The sequence below is a fragment of the Ursus arctos genome, chromosome X (genome assembly GCF_023065955.2).
Source record: "Ursus arctos isolate Adak ecotype North America chromosome X, UrsArc2.0, whole genome shotgun sequence".
In the NCBI taxonomy this organism is placed as follows: domain Eukaryota; kingdom Metazoa; phylum Chordata; class Mammalia; order Carnivora; family Ursidae; genus Ursus; species Ursus arctos.
Window position 1 is genome coordinate 117,270,514 of NC_079873.1, and position 21,273 is coordinate 117,291,786.

Genomic DNA, 21,273 nt, shown 5'->3' on the forward strand with positions numbered 1-21,273 from the left:
AAGTCTGATCGTAAAGCCAACACCCCGTCTTGCTTTGCAAGTGGGAAGCGTCCCGTGGCTTGCATGGCGGGTGCCGGGGGTCCAAGCAGATTGCTTACATTTATGGAGCTCGTGTACTAGGTGTCCGTTTACTAGGTGTCCGTCGCCCTGCTAAGCGCATGTTATGTGATCTGCACGTGGTTGCGGGAGGTAGGAGTTCTGTCTCATTCTGCAGGTGAGGAAAGCAGCGTAGAGAGGTCAGGGGAACTTGTCTGTGGTCTCAGTGGCATAGTGAGTGGCAGGACAGTCTGCTCCAGAACCCACCCTGTGACCCACAGGTAGGTATGTTCTTGGTAATTCTGATCCCCGTAATTACCAGGGAGAAAAGGGCTCTCTGACGAGAAGTTGCTAACTAGAAATCTCCCCTCCTTCCTCCCGAGTCGCAAGCATCACTCTGCAAATTGAGTACTGAGCGGAGATCTGACGGTTTCCTCATTGGGGCCGTCAGACACTGGCCCTGCCACCCGGGGCTCACCCTTGCTGTGGCGATGCGGCTCATGGTGACCTCTCTGAACTTCCGCACTCTCATCCGGACAGTGGGGGCGACAGTGCCATCAGCGGTGGCTGTGCGGGTTAGCTCTCAGAGCCGGATGTGTTCCCCGTGAGGAGTGGGGAGGAGGCAGCTTACCGGGAGGCCAGGGAAAGGGGCGCGCCGTCAGGGAAGCCAAGGCCCAGCTGGCCAGGCCGGCCCCAACCTTGGCCCTGGTGTGGGCTAGAGTTTTGCAGGCCAGGTGGGATAGGAAGGCCAGAGGGTGGCACAGGATTGGGGACCAGCGTAGAGTCAGGGCAGATGAGGGAAGCTAGGGAGGGAAGGGGCCGAGCACCAGCTCAGTGAGAATGAGGAGGAGCCCCTCCACCCCGGGGGGTGGAGGGCAGTGGAGGTGTGTCGTGGTCTCACCCTGAGAAGTAGTCCTGAAGGAAGTCCCCACTCCATCCCAGTATTGTCCCCCCTGGGCTTTCCCTTGCTATAACCCAGCAAGCTCCCTTGGGAACCACCCCCCCCCCCACTCCCTTGGGGCCCCCAGATGACCAGACACTTCTCATGGTTTTAACTGCTCGTTTCTCTAGGAAGACAGACACAAGGGGATGTCACCTGTTCATAAAAATGCCCATGGTTTCTTGCTGACAGGTTTTGATTCCCTGCTAACACGATCAGGTCCATGTCCGCACTGAAGGGGTCCTGCCCTTCGCTTTTTTAATTATAATTTTTTTTTATTCTGTTAGTCACCATACAGTACATCCCTGGTTTTTGATGTAAAGTTCGATGATTCATTACTTGCGTATAACACCCAGTGCACCATGCAATACGTGCCCTCCTTACTACCCATCACCAGTCTATCCCGTTACCCCACCCCCTCCCCTCTGAAGCCCTCAAACTGCCCTTTGCTTTTATCCCTATGGCCCGGATGCTCATCAGACCGTCGGCCTCTCCCCGTGCGGCCACAAGGGGGAGCGAGTTTCTCCCGCTGGCCCAAGGGTGGAGGGTGCGGCAGTTGACGGGCAGCCCGCGTGGATCCGGAGGGCACTGGGAAAGGGCAGCCAAGCAGATGGGGACTGTGAGCCTCTGACACCCTTCAGGTGCCTCCCCCCCCACACCCCCAGGCCAGAGAAACCCGTGCCCTTTTTAAGGGATGTGCACATCTGCAACATACTTATTTGGGGTCAGAGTGGGTTTTTGTTGTTTTTAACTGGGTCCAAGTGCTCATACGGGTTTTATCTTGCTTAGAATTCCTCTGTTCTGTGCAAGTGCACTGAACGGAGTCCATGCTTGAAGGAAGGCAAACAGTCATTGGGGTTCTGGGATCAGGAGTGTCCCCTCACAGCCACCCCAGCGGCAGAATCAAAAGACCAGGCAAGTTATTTATATGCTGCTTTATTTCTGTAAGGATACACTGAAACGTTAGAGGATAATAGCTAATGACAAAATGTAGAAAGGAGGCATCGGCTTTGCTAACCACTCCTACGAGCATGTTACTACGCACTGGCATTACATGTTTACTTTTGATACTGTCTCGTTATACTATGTCCTAGAACAACGTCGATGAGAGTACAGTAAGTAGGTGAGCCTGCAGCTCGGGTAAGCGCTACATGGAGATCCGGGTCCGCCCGTGAGGGTGGCCACCACTCCCCCAGAGATCCAGTAAGCTCTGAGGGACAGTCCTAAGAATCGCAAGCGAAGGGACTGGGCGGGCCTCTTTAGCACAGGGACCAAGAGCAGACAAGTACTATGTTACAAGGGGTTCAGCTCGTCACTGTCTGGAAATGTCCTATCGTGTCAATGACCGCCCTGGCGCCCGCTCAGCTACCCCTCTACAGTGTGACGGTTACTTCTGTAGGATGAATTGCAAGACTGCAGGAACGTCGGAGGGGGCGAAAATACTGACATGCAAGTCTCCAAACCCATGAACTATGTTACTAGTCGTTAAAACAAAAATATTAAAAAAAAAGAGAGAGAAAGGGCAGCTGGGTTAGTTTTGTTAAGCTTCCAGAAGTATTCGCTGTGACGATGTTCCTGTGAAACAGGCTCGTTTTCTCGGGTCCGCCTACACTTCGCAAATCACCTGCACGTTCCCTGCTTGAAAGCAGGAACATTCAGAAAACACGCCACACGGGGAAATGGAAGGTTAGTACGGGGGGAAAGGTCAGTTTAGAAAGTTACAGCTAAGTTCAAATGTTAACTTTCTGGAAATCCATGTTAGTCGTTTGAAAGCACAAAAGAACAGAAGGGAGATTCTGATGAGGAAGGTCAACCATGCATTTCGGGTAAGTTCGCTTTCTGCTCACGGAGCACGTGAGCAGCCGAGTTGGAGCAGCCGCTGCAACTCTTGCGTGTCCCGCGGACACGGCGGGTCCTGGCTGAGCCACGAGACGCGGCTCAGCGGGGCTTCGTGTGTGTTACGCTTCTCGCTGACATCACTAAGCAGCTACACGGTCAGCGCTTTTCTGCTCTATGATAAACATGCGGAGGAGTCGAGCTAACTAAGTGTGTGTGTGCTCACGGCAGCTACGGAGGGGTGAACTTGGCCGCTACATCCTAGCACGATCACGGTGTGCCCTTGCGGGAGTGCTACTGTAAAATGGGGGCAAAGGCAGGAGGAGAACTTCAGAGGTGGGAGGCCGCTCTGGCCCTGGGGGGGGGGGGTGCGGGCCAGAGGGCGAGGACACAGAAAAAGACTCAATTCCGTTTTACAGGACAGGAGCCCCTGTCACTTTACAGCTTTTTGGCACAGTCGGGGCAATACACTTGCTCCTCATGGAAAACAAAGCGCTTGTTGGCCAGATTCACGGAGCATTTTTTGCAGTGGAAGCAGTAGTCGTGCCAGGATTGTCCTTCATAGGCCACCACACTGGAGCCTTTACCAAACCCTGCGGAGACAACAAAAGCAAACAGAGGAGCCGGCTGAGTGTGCATGGGCGAGAGGCAGGCCGCCGCCTTGCCCGGTCACGGAGCCGACAGGTGCGCGGGGGGCCGCCCGGGCCTGGCCCCCGGCCGCCCCCCGCCCCGGCACCCCACCCCCCCACCGCGCACCGGCCCCCGCGCCGCCGCCACCCTGCTACGGCTCTCCAGGACCTGAGAAGATGCCAGAGCTTGGCCACGAACCCACACTCCCCTGCCACCGCTATTGCCCCTGTGACGCGCACCGACCTCCCAGCATAACCAGTTTCTTTGATTTAGGTCAGGGCCATGGCATCAAAGTGGCCACCAGGAGGCAAACTTGGGCTGTTCGTGGGGTGTGCACTTACCGGGCCTCGAGGAGCTGCTAAGCTTCGATTTTTTCTATAAAGAACCACCACCCACGAGGGACAAGTCCTCTCTCCACCCGGATGCCTGCCCCGGAGGTTGGCGCTGGGAAACAGGGTGAGAGGCAAGCGTTTCCCGTGGCACACTGGGGGCTTCCTAGCTTTAGAGACTGGGTGGCTCACTCTTGACACAGTCCTTTTCCCTGAGGATGGCAAAAGTCTTCTCAAATGTACATTTCAAGGCTCCCCGGGGAGATGGGAACATTGGAGGCGGGGAAAGGGCCCAGGGCACGTGGATCGCGGCCGCGAGATGAGGAATGAAGTGATTAGCTCTGCTTCTGATCGCAAAAAAGCTGCCCGCAGCTACCTCTGAGCTAGCCTGCCGCTAGGGGCACTCTAATCCCAGCTTGCCGCTCGCCAGCCTCCCCTACCCCCTCCTCCCCAACAACCCTCCCCCCACGCCACCCTCCCCCCCCGCCCCCGCGGTCCTCTCCCTGCCCGCCGGACCCCCCCTCCCCCCCTTCCCTCCGCGCGCGCACGCGGTGCCTGCCTGCCCGTGGCCGTGGCCGTGGGTCTCAGGCCCGTGAACTCCAGCAGCGTCGTTAGTGAGTCAGCAGTAGTCGGGAGGTGTTCTGTATTGCAAAGGCTAAGCTGGCCTGAGAGAGAATCCAGACTATGGGGGGGGGGGCCTTCGGGACCACAGTGGCAGGGGGAGAGGACATTCTCTGGGGCCTTTGTGGATGAAACCGACGACGTAGGAAAATGAGAGATGGTTACCATGCGCAAGACCTAGCCTGGCGGACTTAGCAAGGACTCTTGAGCCTACCCGTGATGGGGTTCTTGCATCCAGCACACTTCTTGGCCACAAAGTTCTTGTAGCAATCCACGCAGTAATACTGGTCCTCCACAGCGGTGAAACGCTGCCCAGCCAGCTTCTTAGAGCAGGTAACACACACAAAGCACTCGGCATGCCAGGGCTGATCCTGGTAAGTGATTCCTCCAGAGGTGATGGCCTAGACCAGGGAGTGTAGCACCGGGTTCAGACTCAACAACCATTTTGTTGAATGCCTACTGTGTGCCAGGCACTGTGCTGGGCGCTTCGGTATACAGTATCTCATTTAATCGCCACGACGGCCATGGGAGGCAGGTGCGATTATTATCCCCGAGTTACAGATGAAGACACCGAGGCTCAGAGAAGGCGAGCCCCTGCGTGGCGTTCCACGCAGCAACCAGGGGGGCGAGGCAGGCCTCTAGAGCCGGGGCCGCCCGAGCCTCCGGAGTGAGTGCACCCCTGGACGGCCAGACGCGGCTCGGGCGCCGCTCTCTCCTACCACAGCGTCCTCATCTGCAACCCGAGAAGAATAATTCCTACGTCGCAGGGCTGTCGTGAGGATGGAATGGGATAGCGTGTGTGCAAGTGCTCTGCCAACTGTCAAACGCTTCTAGACACAACAGTCAACGCACAACTTCCTTGACAACGTACCTTGTTGCACTTCACGCAATGTTTGGCAAATTTGGTCTCATGGCAAGTCACGCAGTAGAAGTCCTCCCCTTTCGGGAAGAAGCTTCCAGTCCCGATGACTTGCTTGCAGTGGCTGCAGGTGAAGCAGTCTTTGTGCCAGACGGTCTTCTTGTACTCCACGTTCTGGTCTCCTGCAGGGGGGAAGCCGCCGGTAGCCCGCTGACGGTGCCCTGCAGGGGGCTGCATCCACTCGGCCCTCCCGGGCGCCTCAGAGGGGCAAATGCAGGCCCTGCAGTCGTTGGCCTCACGCTTCCAAACACCCTCCCCGTGGGGGCCTCTCGCCACCGTCCTACTGGGGTGGTGCCCGCCGGCTTCGGTCAGGGGAGGGGACCCTGGCGGTAGTGGTGCCTGAAGCCCCACCCCGCCCCCACGGCCTTGGCGGACCTGACCTGGCCCAGAATTCCACCCTGAGGAGGTCGCATGCTTTGCTCACTCACTCTACCCAAATGAGAAAGCGCTACATACTTTTCACTTCTTTCTCTTGCCACAGACCGCTCTCTCCAGTGTTCCTTAGTTGCCGAGTGTGTGCGTGTGTGCGAGCATATATGTGTACGCAGATATACGTGTATATATATGCGTGCACATATACGCTAAAACCTAAGCGCGGCTCACAGCAGCATCACCCCACCACCGCGAGCCCCGGCATCGAGCCCCGGCATCGTCTCCGCCCTTGGGGCCTCCTCCCTGCCTGCCCCCGGCGGGGAGAGGGGACACTACCTGCCACGATCGGCTTGAAGCAGCCCTTGCACTTGGGGGAGTCCTCCCGGGTGGTGCACTTGTTGCACAGAATCTTGTTGTCCTTGGACACAAAGGTCTCGTTGGCCAAGGGGTGAAGGCACTTGGCACAGCGGAAGCAGGTGTCATGCCAGTAGCGGTTCTTGTAGGTCACCTCCTGGAACCCAAGCAGAAGGCGGCGGGCTGCTGGGAGAGACGCTGGGGGTGCCGGGGGGGGGGCAGGGGCCCTTCCATCGAGCCCCAGATCCCTGGGGGCGAACTACTGCGACAGTGACAACATGGTCCCTTACACCTGGGACGCCCTGCGGTGAGTGTCCTTGTGAGTCACAGGAGGGCAGAGGCAAGGAAGAGCCAGAGCCAGGGCCTCCGGGGGCGGGGGGGGGGGGGGGGGGGGCGGGGAGCTGGGGACTAGCGCCAGGAGCCAGGGCCGCCACTCCATCCCTGCCGGCCCTGCCCTGCACGGGGTCCCCCACCTGCCAGCCCGCCGCCCCCCCCCCCCCCCCCCGCACACCGGGCCAGCCCCCGTTACCTTGGAGTCGGCCCCAATGGGCTTCCGGCACTCCACACAGGTGTTGGCGCAGAACTTGTCGAAGCTCGAGTGTACTTCACTAATGCAACGCAGACCCCTATAGTCGCCTCCCTCAACTTGAGAGAGATAGTAGTGGCAGTCGAACTTCTCAGTCATGGTGCCCACCTTGTAGCTGGAGGGACCTGCGGGGCAAGCGGACAGAGCAAATGAGCCCCAGGAGGGAGGGAGCGCGCTGCCGCCCAGGCTCCCGGGGACAGCTGTGCCGGGCCACCGGGGCCTGGAAGCTGGGTCGCAGCGGCTGCCTGAGCCCGGCTGGCCATGCGTACTTCGCTTGGGACCCTGGGAAGAAACAGCCTCTCCCCGCCACCCCAGGGGCCAGAGTCCGTGGCCGGTGGGTCCCTGAGGACACAAGAGAAGTGCTGCTGGGGGGAGGGGGAAGACTAGAGGGTCAGGGCTCGTGTTAGCCAGACAGGGCTTCTGGAAAGGTGTGGTGGCTTCGAGAGAGGGGCTTTCACGGGAAGGGACGCACGCTTGGGCGCAGCACCAGCAGCAGCTCCCGAAGGCAAGCTGCTCGGAAGCCGTGGCCGCAGGGGTGCCTGTAGCCGAGGCTCCGCCCCCCCCCCCCCCCCCCCCGCCGCTCCTGCCGGTGTCGGGCTCTTCCTCCCAGACCCCAGACCCCACTCCCTCCTACCCGCAGGACTAGGCTCCCCTGATCGAGGCTCACAGCCGCAGGGAGGGGAGAGGAACCGGCTACGTGAGCCGTCCTTATGGATCTGTTCAAAATGCCTGCTTCTGATCCTTCAGATCTGGCAGAACACTTTTAAATCCCAAATGGATCCAACACAGCTCACCGCCCCAGAGAGGACTTCTCACGACCACCACGAGGCACTACCAGCAAGGTATACAACCGTGAGCACTTGGCACGGCGATGTGCCGTGCTGTGACACGCCAAAATCAAGTCCCCCCTTTGCTGCAGGAAGGGCGGCTCAAGAGCCAACAAAGTGTTATTACTTAGGACATTTGCGGTTTTAAAAATTGAAACGTGAAAGTATGATGGGGAGGGGGGAGAAGCGCTTTTAAAAAGCATTAAGCCGATCATTTCTGAGAACCCCTTCCACTGCCTTCCTGTGGACCAACTCACTCCCCTTATCCCCAAGCCCCCGCCCCAGACCACACGTCTGCAATCACAAGCACTAAAGCACTCCGTTCACCCTGCCACCAAAAAGGTACCAAATGCGAGTTTCTTTTAGCTCCCAACTTGTTGAAACACCCGCTCATCTTCCCCGCTCCCCCTGAAAAAGAACCGTACGTGGGTAAGTAGCTAGCAATTATTTACTTTGCACAGGAAACGCGAGAACGGAGAGAATTTTCTCCAACTACCCACAAACACGGTTATTGTGCTAGCAGATATCCCAGAGGAATCTAGAACGAGGGGAGACAGGCGAGCAGCTGCCCGGTACTCACTGCGGCTCTTCCACTAGCTGACCGGCCCCAGACTCCCACTTTGGGTCCCATTCCCAGTTTTTTTTATACAAACACATGTCCAAGTTGTTTGGATCCCGTTGCCACAGACAACCAAATAGCAGAGAGTGAGCTAAGGAAACCACACCCTGCGTCTCCGAGCCTGCCTCAGCCAAGGCTGGTGAACTCTCACTCAGAGCTGGGTGCATTTCCGAAGCTGGCCTCCGAACAAAGCGCACCGCACCACGGATGGGCAGAATGTTCTGGGCCAGCTGCAGCCCCGGCTCAGGCCAGCCCTCGCACAGAGCCCCCTCATCTCCAGGGACTGAACGACTGAAAGCGAGGGGGTGGCATTCTTGGGCAAAGACAGTTGCCTGAGACGGTTGTACCACAGTCAGAGGTCCATCGAGACCGGAGAATGGTCCTCAGTGGCACTTTCTCCCCAAAAAGAAAATCGGGAGGTTCCCTTACGTCATCGGGTTAGAGAGGAAAAGCAGAGACACAGGGAGACCGAGGTCTATCTCCTGGAACTGTTTACCTAAGGCAGCTTTTCAAGTGCCACCAGCCTCTGCGCAGACAGGGAAAGGCGCCCGGCACTGGGCCGGCGCGCCGAAAACCGCCCCCCTTCGCGCGCACTGGCTGGGCTTCCACACGTCCTATGAGCTCGTCCATACTGACATGATGCCCTCAACAACGACTTACTTTCTTGTGAAGAGCCGAGAAGAGAAACCAACTAGATCTCCAGTAACAGTAAATGCCAGGAAATTCAATGATCAGTGGCTGCTAAATGCCATTTGGCAGGAAATCAGAGCCTGTAAGATTAGACGGCACCGGCTTCCTGCGTGGCGGGTGACCATGGCCGCCCGAGCCCTTCGGGGACTATCTTCCTGCGCCACGCACTGGAACATCCCTCCTCCTCCCTCACCGGGCTCTGCATTTAGAACAGAACTTGGAGCCATGCTCCTTTCCATGTCACTGTGCTGCCGTCCTCCGAAGAGGAACCGGCCTCCACCGCCGCTCTATGCGCAAGGACCATGCAGAGCTCCGTCCTGTGCCGCCTTAATGGCAGAAATGCAGGTGTCAGGGTCGCACAGCAGGCCCAAGGAGGGCCACTTAGATACTCGGAGCTTCGGGGACAAGGAAAACCACTGTGGTTCCCGGTACCAGAGACCTTACCGGCCAAGCCTCTCTCACTTTAAAACCACATGCTTTGCCAAGGCCGACCCAGTTCTTCACCGGTTACTTTCATGGTTCTAGAACACGACTGGCTCAGGGTTTCTGCACGTCCAGCTGGTGAAATAATCCACGGCTCACCAGCCGGACGTGCAAGTTCCAGAGCGTGTTGCAAACGGAGTCCTGTCCCTGCAGCTGCTCCCCACGCTAAGGTCCGTTTAGCAAGCGTAGGGTCCTGAACCGAGCAAAAGGAAAATTAAACAAGTCACCCCACATGAATGGCGCCACTGTGGACAGTCCCACTTCTTAAGAGTTTCTGAGTCCTGGCTTTTAAGGCATCACTAGTTTTTCTTTCTGAGTGTGAAAACCCAGGGTCATCTTGTCTCCCCCTGCCCTGCACGCGTAGACCAACAGTCTGCCCCCAAGATGGACAGATTTCAAAGGGCATATCTTCTTAGAGCTGACTTCCACAGTTGACTCAAGCCTTTCTCGTGTGTGTGTGGAAACACTTATTTGTCAAGATAAAATAGGCACTTCTAGGAACGTTGGCTTTTATTGCCTAATAAGTAAACAGGCTGGAAACACTTAAAGCATGTTAACAATGCTGATGTCAAATTCATGAACTTTAGTACTTTCTTTGCAACGACTGCAACGAAGTCGAACTCTGGGTCACCTGAATGAGCTTACCTCGTGTTTTGCTAAATGTAGGATTATTTGGTCCCACACGATCTCAAGCCTTCAAGGCAGCGTGCGTGGTAGGAAGAAGCTGGAGTGGGACATTCCTGCCGCCGAGATCGTTCCCGTGTCAATACTCTGCACGAAGCCTGACCGGGCACGAGGGCTCATCTTCGGGTAGCTAACAACTCTGAGAAAACAGCTGACGGACGACAGTGCTGGGACACACAGAGGTTCCTCAAAGACAGAGCCAGCGCTCTGGTGTGTGGGCTGCACAAGAACGAGCCGCAGGGAAATTCTGACTTCACGGGGAGAGAAACGCTTTGTGCCTCCCTTTGTTTCCCCTTTGTGAGAAATCAGCGAACGGAGAAAAAGGAGGATAGCATTTTTACCTCGGCTTTGGGGCTCTCTTTCATCTTACTGAATTAACATGTACTTAAGGCGTTTCTCTCTTGGGGGATACTTTTTTTTTCCCCTCCTTATCTCCTTACCCAGTTCTAAGGACGTGAAAGACGAAGCCTTCTAACCTTCCCAAACTTCCAGATCGGTTTCCCCGACCTGCTGCTGTTATCTGAGAAAGGGCGCCTCATCAATCATCACCCCGAGCGCTGCTTACAAAGCTGCTTCCCTTCCTGCCCGGCCTGTCTCGCCCGCAGCGGCTGCCCGCCGGCAGCTCTCCCACGAATCTTGGCCTCCGAGGTGTGACCTGCATCCGCAGGCAGGAGTGAGTCCTGGGGGCCCTGCCTCGCGTGCACAAGTCACACACTGGGTGCCGGTGGATGGACAGACTGGTGGGGGGAGGGAATAACTCACCGCCACTAAGCTCCTAAAACCTCCTTCATTTAAAGCATTTTATAACAAATATTTGTTTTTAAAAATCGGGGCCCAGCTCCTGCCACCCTAAGGTGCTGATGTCCGACCCTCAGTCCTTTAGAGACGTAGCGGGTTGGAAATGGGGCCGGCTCATCGCATTTGGGAGATTGAGTTCAAGATGGGAGACTGACTTTCTTGCCGTGCCTGCTTCAAAAGACACATCATTCTCCACGGAATAAGCAAGCTTTCTCTTTCAGAAAATTCCTGAACTACATCCAACACGCTAAGAGGTGCCTACAGAAACCTCAGCAACTCAGTAAGAAGTTTTGGCTTTGATGTCATCACGTACACATCGGAGAAATGTCTCGTTAGAGAAGATTCAATTTGTATGCACTAACCTTGCTTGTGGTTTTAGAAGCATTTTCTCACGTATTTCTCGCTAATGTCCACTTCCCCCCTCATGCCCGAGTGGCTCAAAATTGGAAGTTGTAAGGGAACAGTGACTATCAGGGCCTAGGAACATTCTTCGACATGCTTTCCCTGAGTGGCATAACGTACAGCGTAAACGATGCAGTGTGACCCAGAGGAGGGGAAAAAAAATTTGGGTTATTTCTGGTCTGTTAATTGCTAAGTCCAACATACCAGTCCGTTAGTCACCCCATGGATAAATATTGGCTTCCAGAGAAAGAGTATATTGCTTTCCTGAGAACATTCAACAAGTGGAGCGAAGCCTTAGCCGATGAATAGGACGCCTGTGTGGCAGACATGCCAAGGCACCTGGACGTGTCGTCAGACATTTGGGAACAAATACCTAACTTGCTGCAATGAGACGGAGTTCATGAGTCATGGCTGAAAAGTAGTCTTTCATAGAATTTCATAGAAAATCAGAAAGTGGCTTTTTCCCCTTAAAAACAGACCATGTATGAAATGATTCAATGCTACTTGCAACTTTGCTTGTATGCTGCATTTAGAGAAAAACTCGTAAATCTCTTTTGGGTCACGGATATGCAGGTTTAGATTCTATCTGGTAACAGGAGAGTGGGATACAGATTCTTAAACAAACAGGTATGTGCCGCTGAACTTCCACCGGGCCAGGTTCTATCCCAGTCCTACTCTGTGCAGATACGAAGCTTTTCTTAAGGTTGCACGTATTAGGTGGGCACCGTCCGTCTTTCTCATGGGCCAACAAGTGCTTCCGCCCTGGCAGCAAGAGAACATGGGTTCTTAGTGTTTCTGGTTGTGGTGAAGTTGTTGGTGGCTGTTGGGTGGTCATCAGAAATACACAACGCTCAAGTTTCACCCTTGACCAAATCTTTCTGACTGCCAGTTTTCAGTTATTTTAAGAACCCAACCCAGTTTGATAGGTCGCTCACCCCACCGTGTCATTTTCTACCCCTGCCCCCCCAAAAAAGACTGCTGGGTGTGTGTGACCCACTGGGCAGTGGCTGGCAAAGGGAACTAATGGTCATATAATAGGGCCAATGGTCTTACTTCCCTCCCCATTCCCACCCCCAGCCTGGCCTGCAACTTGCAAGGCCAAGGGTAAAGGAAATGAATCTACGTAAATCTGCAGGCTGAAAGTATTCAATAACAAAAGTATAAATTCTTGTCCTTGAAATGTCCTCTCGGTGTATGGATGGCCACTAAAAATGGACCCTGATCCAATGATTTGAGCCTCTAATTTGTCCCTACAAAACCCATTTTAGGGCAACGTGCATTTTCTTTTTGTGAGGACTTCTCTCTCGTCGGCTTTCTCAGACCTATAAACTTATTGAAATATAAAATGATAGCCCCTGGTTTTAGAAATCATCTGAAATGTCGATAATCTAATTTAGTCATGGTTATCGTCTCCAGATTTGTATCAGCAAGAATCATGCCTGGATTTGGTGCAAAGTAAAACTGGAGGTTGGGTATGCTGTAAACAGGTCACCTTTTAAATATATTTCCCTAATCTGTCACTTAACTAGTAAACAACATGGGGAGTTACTCTACCAGTTAACACGTGTTCAAGGTCCACTGGAACAACTGGTACAGCTGAATAGTTTGCAGCCAGAGAATGTGTATGTTGGCTGATTATCACAATCTCGGGCCTGTGGTACCGTGTTTGTAAAATGGCTCCTGGGGGGGGGTAGGGGAAAAACAGGCGGCTCTTCGACATTTGGGAACAAGAAAGACATTGCATATTAATTCATTAAAGCACAGAATGCACTGCAGTGCATTTGTTTTAAAACACCTGAGGAGAAATTTCCCAAAGTATTTTCATTATTTCAATTTTGACGGGTGGGGCGCCTGGCTGGTTCAGTTGGCTGAGTGTCTGTCTTTGGCTCAGGTCAGGATCCTGGGGTCCTCGGGCTCTCTGCTCAGCAGGAAGCCTGCTTCTCCCTCTCCCTCTGTGCTCTCTCTCCCTCTGTGCTCTCTCTCTCAAGTAAATAAATAAAATCTTAAAAAAAAAATAAATTTCGATGGGCAATTACAAGTTTTCGAAAATCACTTTTCCAAAAGACTGCCACCCAAAATTACTTTGTCCCGTACTCTGAAAGCCGGAAGACAGGACAAAGTGCCTGTTTCTAGAAGAGCGGACCATTACTTAGGCAGAGGGCAAACGAGCCACAGCGACATTCCTGGCTTTGGAGGAGAGACAGGCAGCAGGGTGACTTCAGAGAGCCAGGCTTTCCGGGGAAGAGGGCCTGTCCTTCAGTCCTTTCGCTCCTGTTCCGCCGGTGCCTGTCCACGGCCAAAGGGCTTCCTTCATGCCAGGTCACAAAACAAGAAGACTCTCATGGTCGTGACGGTCCAGAGATTCTGAAATGTGGCCCCCTTTTCTGATGAGAACAATTCCTAACCTATCTGTCACATCGAAAGGATCATAGCCGCTTCTCTGCGGCAGGACTGACCACATCGCTCAGGAGGGGGAAGATGTGGGGAGTCATTACGGACTTTCTCCCTCCGGCTCCACATTCAGCAGCCCTTCCGTACACACTTAAATTCAATTTAAAGCAGTCAAGACAATCATATCTTACAAATAACAAAGAATTGCTCCCCCCCACCCCCCGCAAAATCTTTCCTCGCACAATCTCTTGCAATTTCACAGGACGTCCTGAAAAATGTAAACTGTAGTCGTAAGTTTAGATTTTTTTAAAAAAGCAAGCCACTCACACTGCCTTTTGTCTCTGAAACAGCACCAGAAAGCAAGACAAAGCAGAGATGAGCTAGGACTTATTTATTCTCTAGACAAGCCTAAAATCACTTCATCAAAAAGTATCTCTTAGTGGAGTGATGGATTCACTGCCCTAACACAATTGTGCTCGACAGAAGATAAAGAATAGGAAGTTTTACCTGAGTGCCTATGGGAAGCCATGGCTCAGAGACCAAGTTCCGGAGCAGCACCTAGACCCGTCTTCCCTCGACCCCAGCTGATAAGGCTGTGGCTCATTTGTAAACATACATTTAAGGGGAAGCGGCTAACACAAAAATAACCGAGAGCAGATGGCCCACCCCTCCCCAGAGATCACAACCTTAATCCCACTAGAAAATTCTTAACCATTTTAGGTGATCCAAGGGAGAAGAATAGGACCCAGTAAAAATACCAAACACTACATATAAATACCTGTGGGGCTACTCAGCATCCAAATTAGCTCCAGAGCCAGAGAGGCCACGTAGAAAGTCATCCCTGTACCGGAATAAAATTTGGACTCGGCTCTGGCATAGCTTAACGCTGAGCCATCCTTATTAATCCACTTTATATGCCTACACAGCTTGCACCGGGCCCTAGGAAGAACTCGTTTTTGTGCTGCTAACGATAGAGAGAACTAGGAGACAGGCTTATGTTAACTAGCGTAATTAAAAGGTATCAGATGCTAGGAATACAGAGATCAGGGGCATTACCCACGTCCTCCCTGGTATGTATCAGACCCTAGCCCAACAGGGAAAGAGCGACTCTAGCCACATATCCCCGCTGTGTCAGACGAGAGGTAGACCCGTGTATACCCGCCACGTACACAAGGAAGATACTTTGTCCCACAAATGAAACCTCCTGCTTTTCAGGGTCAGGGACAACAAAAGTAAAAATGCAGGTGAAAATGAAGAGGGTAACCTAACATGTTGTAACAGCTGGAGGATGGCCTGTAAGTCCCTCCATGACCCCGTGCCCGGTCCTTCTCTGCCCTTTCCCTGCCCCCATCGCGCCTGTCACTCCAGCCTCATCCTGGCCTCCTTGCTGGCCTCTGCACCCTCCAGACATGCCCCACCTCGGGCCTCAACACCCGTTCCCCCACCATAGAGCCTCCCCCGGTTGCTCCTCTATTCCTTCCATGCTTTGCTCCAAGTCACTTTCAGGGATGTCTCGCAGGACCACCCTATTTAAAACTGCAACCGTGCTCCCCGTCCCCACTCTCCACCTGCTTCCCCAATGCATTCCCCACAATAGCTGTCTGTTGAAAAATGAATTAAAAGAAGCAAGAAGTGTTCATCAAGCCTCATATAAAACCAAAACACGGTCCCACCTGGAACCCAGAAAGTGTCTTTGGCCACTGAACATCAAGGAAGGCATTCGACCTTCACTCACGGACAGGCCCTGGGCTCAGTACCTTATAGACACTCCCTTATCTAGCACATTCACCAGTTTCAGCCCAGTTCTGTGCCTCCCCTAGCAGGCTGGGGGCCGGGCCAGGCTTTGCTTGTCTTCCTCTTCCCAGCCTACAGCAGCTGAGCCAGAAATGCTTCATGGATACGTGAATGAATGAGTTTTACAATTCTTATGCTCTTCAAATGTTTAATGAAAAAAGGTATTCTTGGGGCGTCTGGGTGGCACAGTTAAGCAACTGACTCTTGGTTTTGGCTCAGATCGTGATCTCAGGGTCATGAGATCAGGCCCCACAGCAGGCTCTGCGCTCAGCGGGGAGTCTGCTTGCTCTCTTTCTGTCTCTCTCTCTCTCTTTCTGTCTCTCCCTCTGCCCCTCCCCTCACTCATGCTCTTTCTCTCAAATAAATATTTTTTAAAAGATTTTATTTATTTATTTGACAGAGAGAGACAGCCAGCGAGAGAGGGAACACAAGCAGGGGGAGTGGGAGAGGAAGAAGCAGGCTCCCAGCAGAGGAGCCTGATGTGGGGCTCGATCCCAGGACTCCGGGATCATGCCCTGAGCTGAAGGCAGACACTTAATGACTAAGCCACCCAGGCGCCCCAATAAATAAATCTTTAAGAGAGAGAGCGCGCACATGAGCAGGAGGAAAGACAGGAAGAGAGGGAGAGAGAGTGTCACAAGCAGCCTCCCTGCTGAGCCCAGAGCCCCCCCCCCCCCCCCCCCCCGCAGGGCCCGATCTCACGATCCTGAGATCGGCATCTGAGCCGAAACCAAGAGTTGGCTGCTTAACCCACTGAGCCTGGCACCCCTGTAAAAGTTATTTTTTTTAAGATTTTATTTATTTACTTGACAGAGATAGAGACAGCCAGTGAGAGAGGGAACACAAGCAGGGGGAGTGGGAGAGGAAGAACCAGGCTCATAGCAGAGGAGCCCGATGTGGGGCTCGATCCCGTAATGTCGGGATCACGCCCTGAGCCGAAGGCAGATGCTGAACCGCTGTGCCACCCAGGTGCCCCTGTAAAAGTTATTCTAAAAGACGGCTGAAACTGTTAAGTCCTAGTTAGCTGGGATGTCACAGGCAAATTTATCACGTGTTGGGTCCAGGAATCAGCCTGGGAGAAGGGGCATGGTCCTGTGCCCCCCAACCCGCCGCGGCCCCTTTCTCAGCTGCCCAACTAACGGCTGCAGGGAGACTGGCCGCTGGGAACAGCGCAGCGCCCCTGGAATAAAGGTCCATGTGTCGCCTGGAGGAAACGCGCGTGTTGTAGTAGATGATTAACCTTGACGAACCGGAAACTGGATTTTCGTGAGGTGCGTTCCGCATCAGGGCAAGTGCAGGAGCTCCGTTAGCGTTCTGGAAAGTCCCAAGAGAGCACGGACAGACCGACAGCACTGCCTGTGTGGACAGGCATCCCCACTGCCCGGGGCCTCAAGTCGGAGCTACAGCTTTCACGAAAGCAGAACAGAAAAGGCCCTCGGTGAGGGGACGGAGCATTGCTCCTAAGGGGGGCTGGTAACTCTGCCCTGCCTGGGCCCAGGGGTCCCCAAACCTTGGCGGTTATCTAGCAGGCTCCAGAATAGTCACCGCTCTCATTAGCGTCAGAGCCAAGTTCGTTACACATTAACAGTGTGATGTTTAATAACCCCCTTCATAATCAGTGCGGTGTTTACAAAGCGCCGTCATTTGCAGTTGGCGGGGCTGGCTGCTGTTTGATGAGCAAATCTCTTTCCGTCTGAAGTCCACGTTCCAGGCCTTGTCTTCTCTCACGCTCTGGCGGGCGTTGGCATGACTCTTCCGTGAGTGTTGGGCCTCAGAACCCCAGCTTCCTCTTGCACGCGGGCCCCTGCGGAGCACGCACTTCAGAGGCTATCTGTCTGCAGGCTTCTGTCTTGCGGCGGCTGCGCAGTGAAGCCGAGGCCCGCACAGACCACCCCCCATTCGCTCCGGAAGGGAAACGCTGCGGCGCCGTCCTGCTCAGACCTCCTTCCGGTCCCGGGGAGCACAAGGCAGGGCGGGCGGCCATCCGCCGACTCCGCACAGGCACAGCTCTGCGTGCGCCTCGCCAACACTTGACCTAAGACGTGACGGGCGGGAGGACCTGGAAGCCGGTGTCCGGGACGGGCGAGAGGGGCATTCCCAGAACAGGTAGGGAGTGAGCAAAGCGGGAGAGCGTGGGGCCGGCTCCGGAGGCATCAGGGCCCCCCCCAGAAGAGCCCCCCCCAGAAGGGCAGCAGCAGGGTGAGAAGGGCCAGAAGAAGGGCGGGAAGGGAGGGAGGAAGGGAGCCTCCGAGGAGGGGAGCCTGGAGCAGGGAGATAGCTGGGAGGGGGGCTGGCGGGCAGGGGCCGGCGCGAGGAGCAGTGGCGCTGTGTCTGGAATGTTCTGAGGAGGTTTTTCTTTTTCTTTTTTTTTTTTAAGATTTTATTTATTCATTTGAGAGAGAGATAGAGACAGCCAGCGAGAGAGGGAACACAGCAGGGGGAGTGGGAGAGGAAGAAGCAGGCTCATAGCAGAGGAGCCTGATGTGGGGCTCGATCCCAGATCGCCGGGATCACGCCCTGAGCCGAAGGCAGATGCTTAACGACTGCACCACCCAGGCGCCCCTGAGGAGGTTTTTCTGAGTGGTCCATGGCTCGCGACCCTTAAGGGGCTGGCCCGAGTTTCGGCGTCGAGAGAGACAGAGACAGAGACAGAGACCCATGGGCCTGACCGTGCGGTGCACCCCGACCCCGCTCTCTCTACCTCAGGGACAGCCCTGGGAGGAGCGGGCTTCCAGAGTTCCAAGTGGGGTGACCTATGGGTCAAACACCGCCAATTCGGGGACCCGGGTGGCCCACGCCGCGGGAGCTTCTTCGCCTGGCACAGCCTGGCTGGTGGGCGCCCTCCTCGCTTCCGTATCGTTTCCTTTCACCAGAGAAATTTCCAAAGGGTGGAAAACGGATTCGGACGATGGCCGCCAGAGCCTGATAAGCACGTGGTTGGAGTCTGTGCACACAGCGGCGGCTTCAGCCGTTTCTCACTTCCACCTCCCCCTGCAGGCCCACCACCAAGGAATACACTGTAACAGGGGGTTTTTCCTCCAGAGAACTCTGTCCGGCCACTAGGCCCTCCACCAAGAATTTTACTGAGTGACTCCAATGGCAAGATTCAGTCATGCACCATGATATGATGGGATTCCACGTCCGGCTCTCCGGAGTATCTCTTGTCCTGTGTGCTCTTGCCAGGAGAGGCCCAGGACAGCTCCAGCCGTCTCATGTTCCCGTCAATCTTTAGGGTGGGAAGAGTACTTTTTCTTACTGACAAAGCAAGTTTTGCAAAGTCACGGCGCTTAAATGTCACAGTTTGGGGCAAACGTGTCAAGGAGTAAAAGGAGGGAGCCCTCTGCCCCGCCCCCAGAACCACATCAGGGGCAACTTCATCATGCAAGATCCAAAGGAAAGCAAACCCCCAGGACTGTGCCTCCCCAAAGGCTCCCTGAATTGCACAGCAAAGGAAAGGGGGGCCCAGGAAAGCAGAAGGCCTGCCACAGGCAGTGGGAGTCCCTGTACGGAGACAAGCACCGGGAAAATGTTCATCACGGGTAGAGAAGACCTGTCTGCCTCACAATGAACCAGGGCCTGCACGGTTTCCTTGTAAACCTCCTTCGCAGATGGACACCAAAACACGCGCCACGGCCTGCACCATTTGATTTCTGAAAATGTCATTTCAGGATTACGAAGAGTTTTACATGTCTCCTTCCCCCAGAGTCTGCCCCTCCTGGACTCTCACCAACATGTAGGAATGATCCCTACCACAGCCTGTAGATATTTTTATGGGCCTCTGACCAGACATCACCATTGGGACAATGCTGAACAAATGATCTGCAAAGTAAGCCACTATGACGACCTCCGGTTAAAAAAAAAAAAAATGAAGTGACACTTACAAGAGAAAATAGAGGAAAATGATAGAAGCAAAGAAAACAGAAACCAGAAAGAGTTTTAGAAGGAAATGTGTAACACGAATGCTGAATCTCAGATCAGATGAAAATAAATGTTTCATGAAACTGAGAAGCTAGCAGGGATAAATCTTTGTCATATTTTAGGTGTTAAAATTCTCTTCCAGTCTATTTCTACCACCCACTTGTGATATATCTGTTTTATTTCCATGTTGCCATGTGCCATGACTCAAAACACCCTTTCAATCATGCTAAGTCCTGGCATTCACCGAGCCCACCTGTTAGGGACATTTCAAGCCTCTGATAGATGCTCGAGGGCTAAACATTCCGTGACCCTAGTCTATAATTTACCCAGCTGATTAATATCCACAACAGGAAAGGACAGGACCTCGAATAAGCTCCCATCTCTTCATTCTTAATGCTGCTCACTGGGATCGACTACCTTGACCAGATGTGTCCTCAAAGTACCTCATGGGCCCTGCTTCCTGATGGGAGATCTCACCTAGTAACGTATATCCTGTCTTCATTTACCAAAAGACTGTAATTACTATGCTACCTTATCATGCATTGGTGCGGCCCTGGAATTCAGGGCAAGGGTCAGAAACCCCTGTGAGTGGCTCTGTGGGGTTTGGTCATGGGGCACAGAACGGCAGTGGGAGCACAGGAGGAAGGAGATGAAGCACAGATCTGGGGGTCACTCGGGAAGTCTACATTTTGCTAGGCAACAGCGTTGACAGAGAGAGGGCAATCCAGGTTTCTGGAGGATTTGAAGGACTTCAAGGTGAAAGCCTCGCTTGGTCCCCACCTGCCAGGTTTCCCAAGGGCCATGATCTGGCTGCCTGAGCAGTGTTGCAACCCAGATTCGTAGCACACACTCACAGGCAGACCCGGGAAGATGGTGGCCCCCAGTGATTCACGTCTGAGAGAGCAAACATGAACGGCTTTCTGTGGAAAGAGCTACTCTGTGTGCAAGGACAGGCCTTGTACCGTGAAAGCGCCACAGCAAGACCAGAGTAAGGGCCAGTGTGATCTTGTGAGTGGCCTGCCATGACCTTACTGCCCCAAAGGGTAGCTTGTTTTCTCTGTCGGTCTGTGCACAGTGAGGACAGAGTCTAGCGGGCGGGGTCTGTGCGCGATGCCACCTTCACAAAGATGGTGTAATGACAGAGTTGGAAATGACCTGGCTCAGACACCCCATTTGACAGACAGAAAAACTAAAGCCCAGAGATGGGACATGGCCTGCCTCACTGCCTTATCGGCAGCTCCAGATCTAGAACCTGAGCGTCCAGACCCCCGATGCCCCGTCCCCTGCACCACCTGAGGCTGCCCAGTCACGCCAGTAAGGTCCCCTGACTTCAGAGAGTCATCCGCAGAGGCTAGGTGTCTGGGTCACAGGCCCTGGAACTCAGGGACGGCTGTACGATTTGCAGGTCAAACACTACAGATTGTCTCATGTCACTGCAAGTGTCTAGTCAGAGACCAGACACTTCAGCTGAGGCGACCTGGAAAGAGCAGCTGAGGGAGAGCCAAGAGAGGAAAGGTCCAGGTTGATGGAGGAGCAAAGGGTCCACCTACAACAGCTGACACACAAGGAGCCCGAGTGAGTGGTTCCGAAGCTCTTGAAGTCAAGCAATGCGCTCGCCATGCCAGGCAGCGGGTACGTGAATAGAATGACAGGAACACAAAGTCCAGCAAATAGAACACGAGAAGGAGTCTGCAGCTAGAGTGGCAGAAGCCACCAAAGGTCACACACTTGGAAAGATTACATTTACCTCAAATCCCAACCTTTCTCGTTCATTTTCAAGCAGTGCGAACGTCGAAGAGAGCAACTATGTGAATATGGACCAAGTGCAGAGGAGCCCAGCCGGGCTCAGGTGTGGAGAAAGAAACCAGGGGCCAGGGCAAGGACTCCACTGCATTCGATGGAATATAGATCAAATGGTGTAGACTGGGCCGTAATGATTTTTGAGGGCTTCCGTGAAAGAAATTCAAGTCTTAATTTTTATACGAGATTGTCTGAACAACTAGCATTGTTCTAAGACAGACAACACGGGATTTGCCCCGAGTTT

At 54.0% G+C, this 21,273-nt stretch overlaps 1 protein-coding gene across 7 annotated transcripts in view; it reads right to left on the bottom strand.

Moving 5' to 3' along the window:
* Window positions 1-1,896: 1,896 nt before the first annotated feature.
* FHL1 (four and a half LIM domains 1) overlaps window positions 1,897-21,273 on the bottom strand; it is a 60,111-nt gene continuing 40,734 nt past the window's right edge. For 3 of the 7 annotated variants that reach the window (XM_026479715.3, XM_057314901.1, XM_057314900.1), the window contains exons 3-8: window positions 6,567-6,748; window positions 6,020-6,194; window positions 5,264-5,433; window positions 4,607-4,793; window positions 3,784-3,983; window positions 1,897-3,405 (exon numbers count right to left, since the gene is read on the bottom strand). In XM_026479715.3, the coding sequence (XP_026335500.2) occupies window positions 3,322-3,405; window positions 3,784-3,983; window positions 4,607-4,793; window positions 5,264-5,433; window positions 6,020-6,194; window positions 6,567-6,722 (972 nt within the window). In that variant the 5' untranslated portion in view covers window positions 6,723-6,748 and the 3' untranslated portion in view covers window positions 1,897-3,321. Of the gene's footprint in view, window positions 3,406-3,783; window positions 3,984-4,606; window positions 4,794-5,263; window positions 5,434-6,019; window positions 6,195-6,566; window positions 6,749-7,902; window positions 7,944-14,024; window positions 14,305-21,273 lie in introns of those variants that run through there. The other 4 variants (XM_026479714.3, XM_057314896.1, XM_026479717.3 and 1 more) reach the window with 4 other exon arrangements.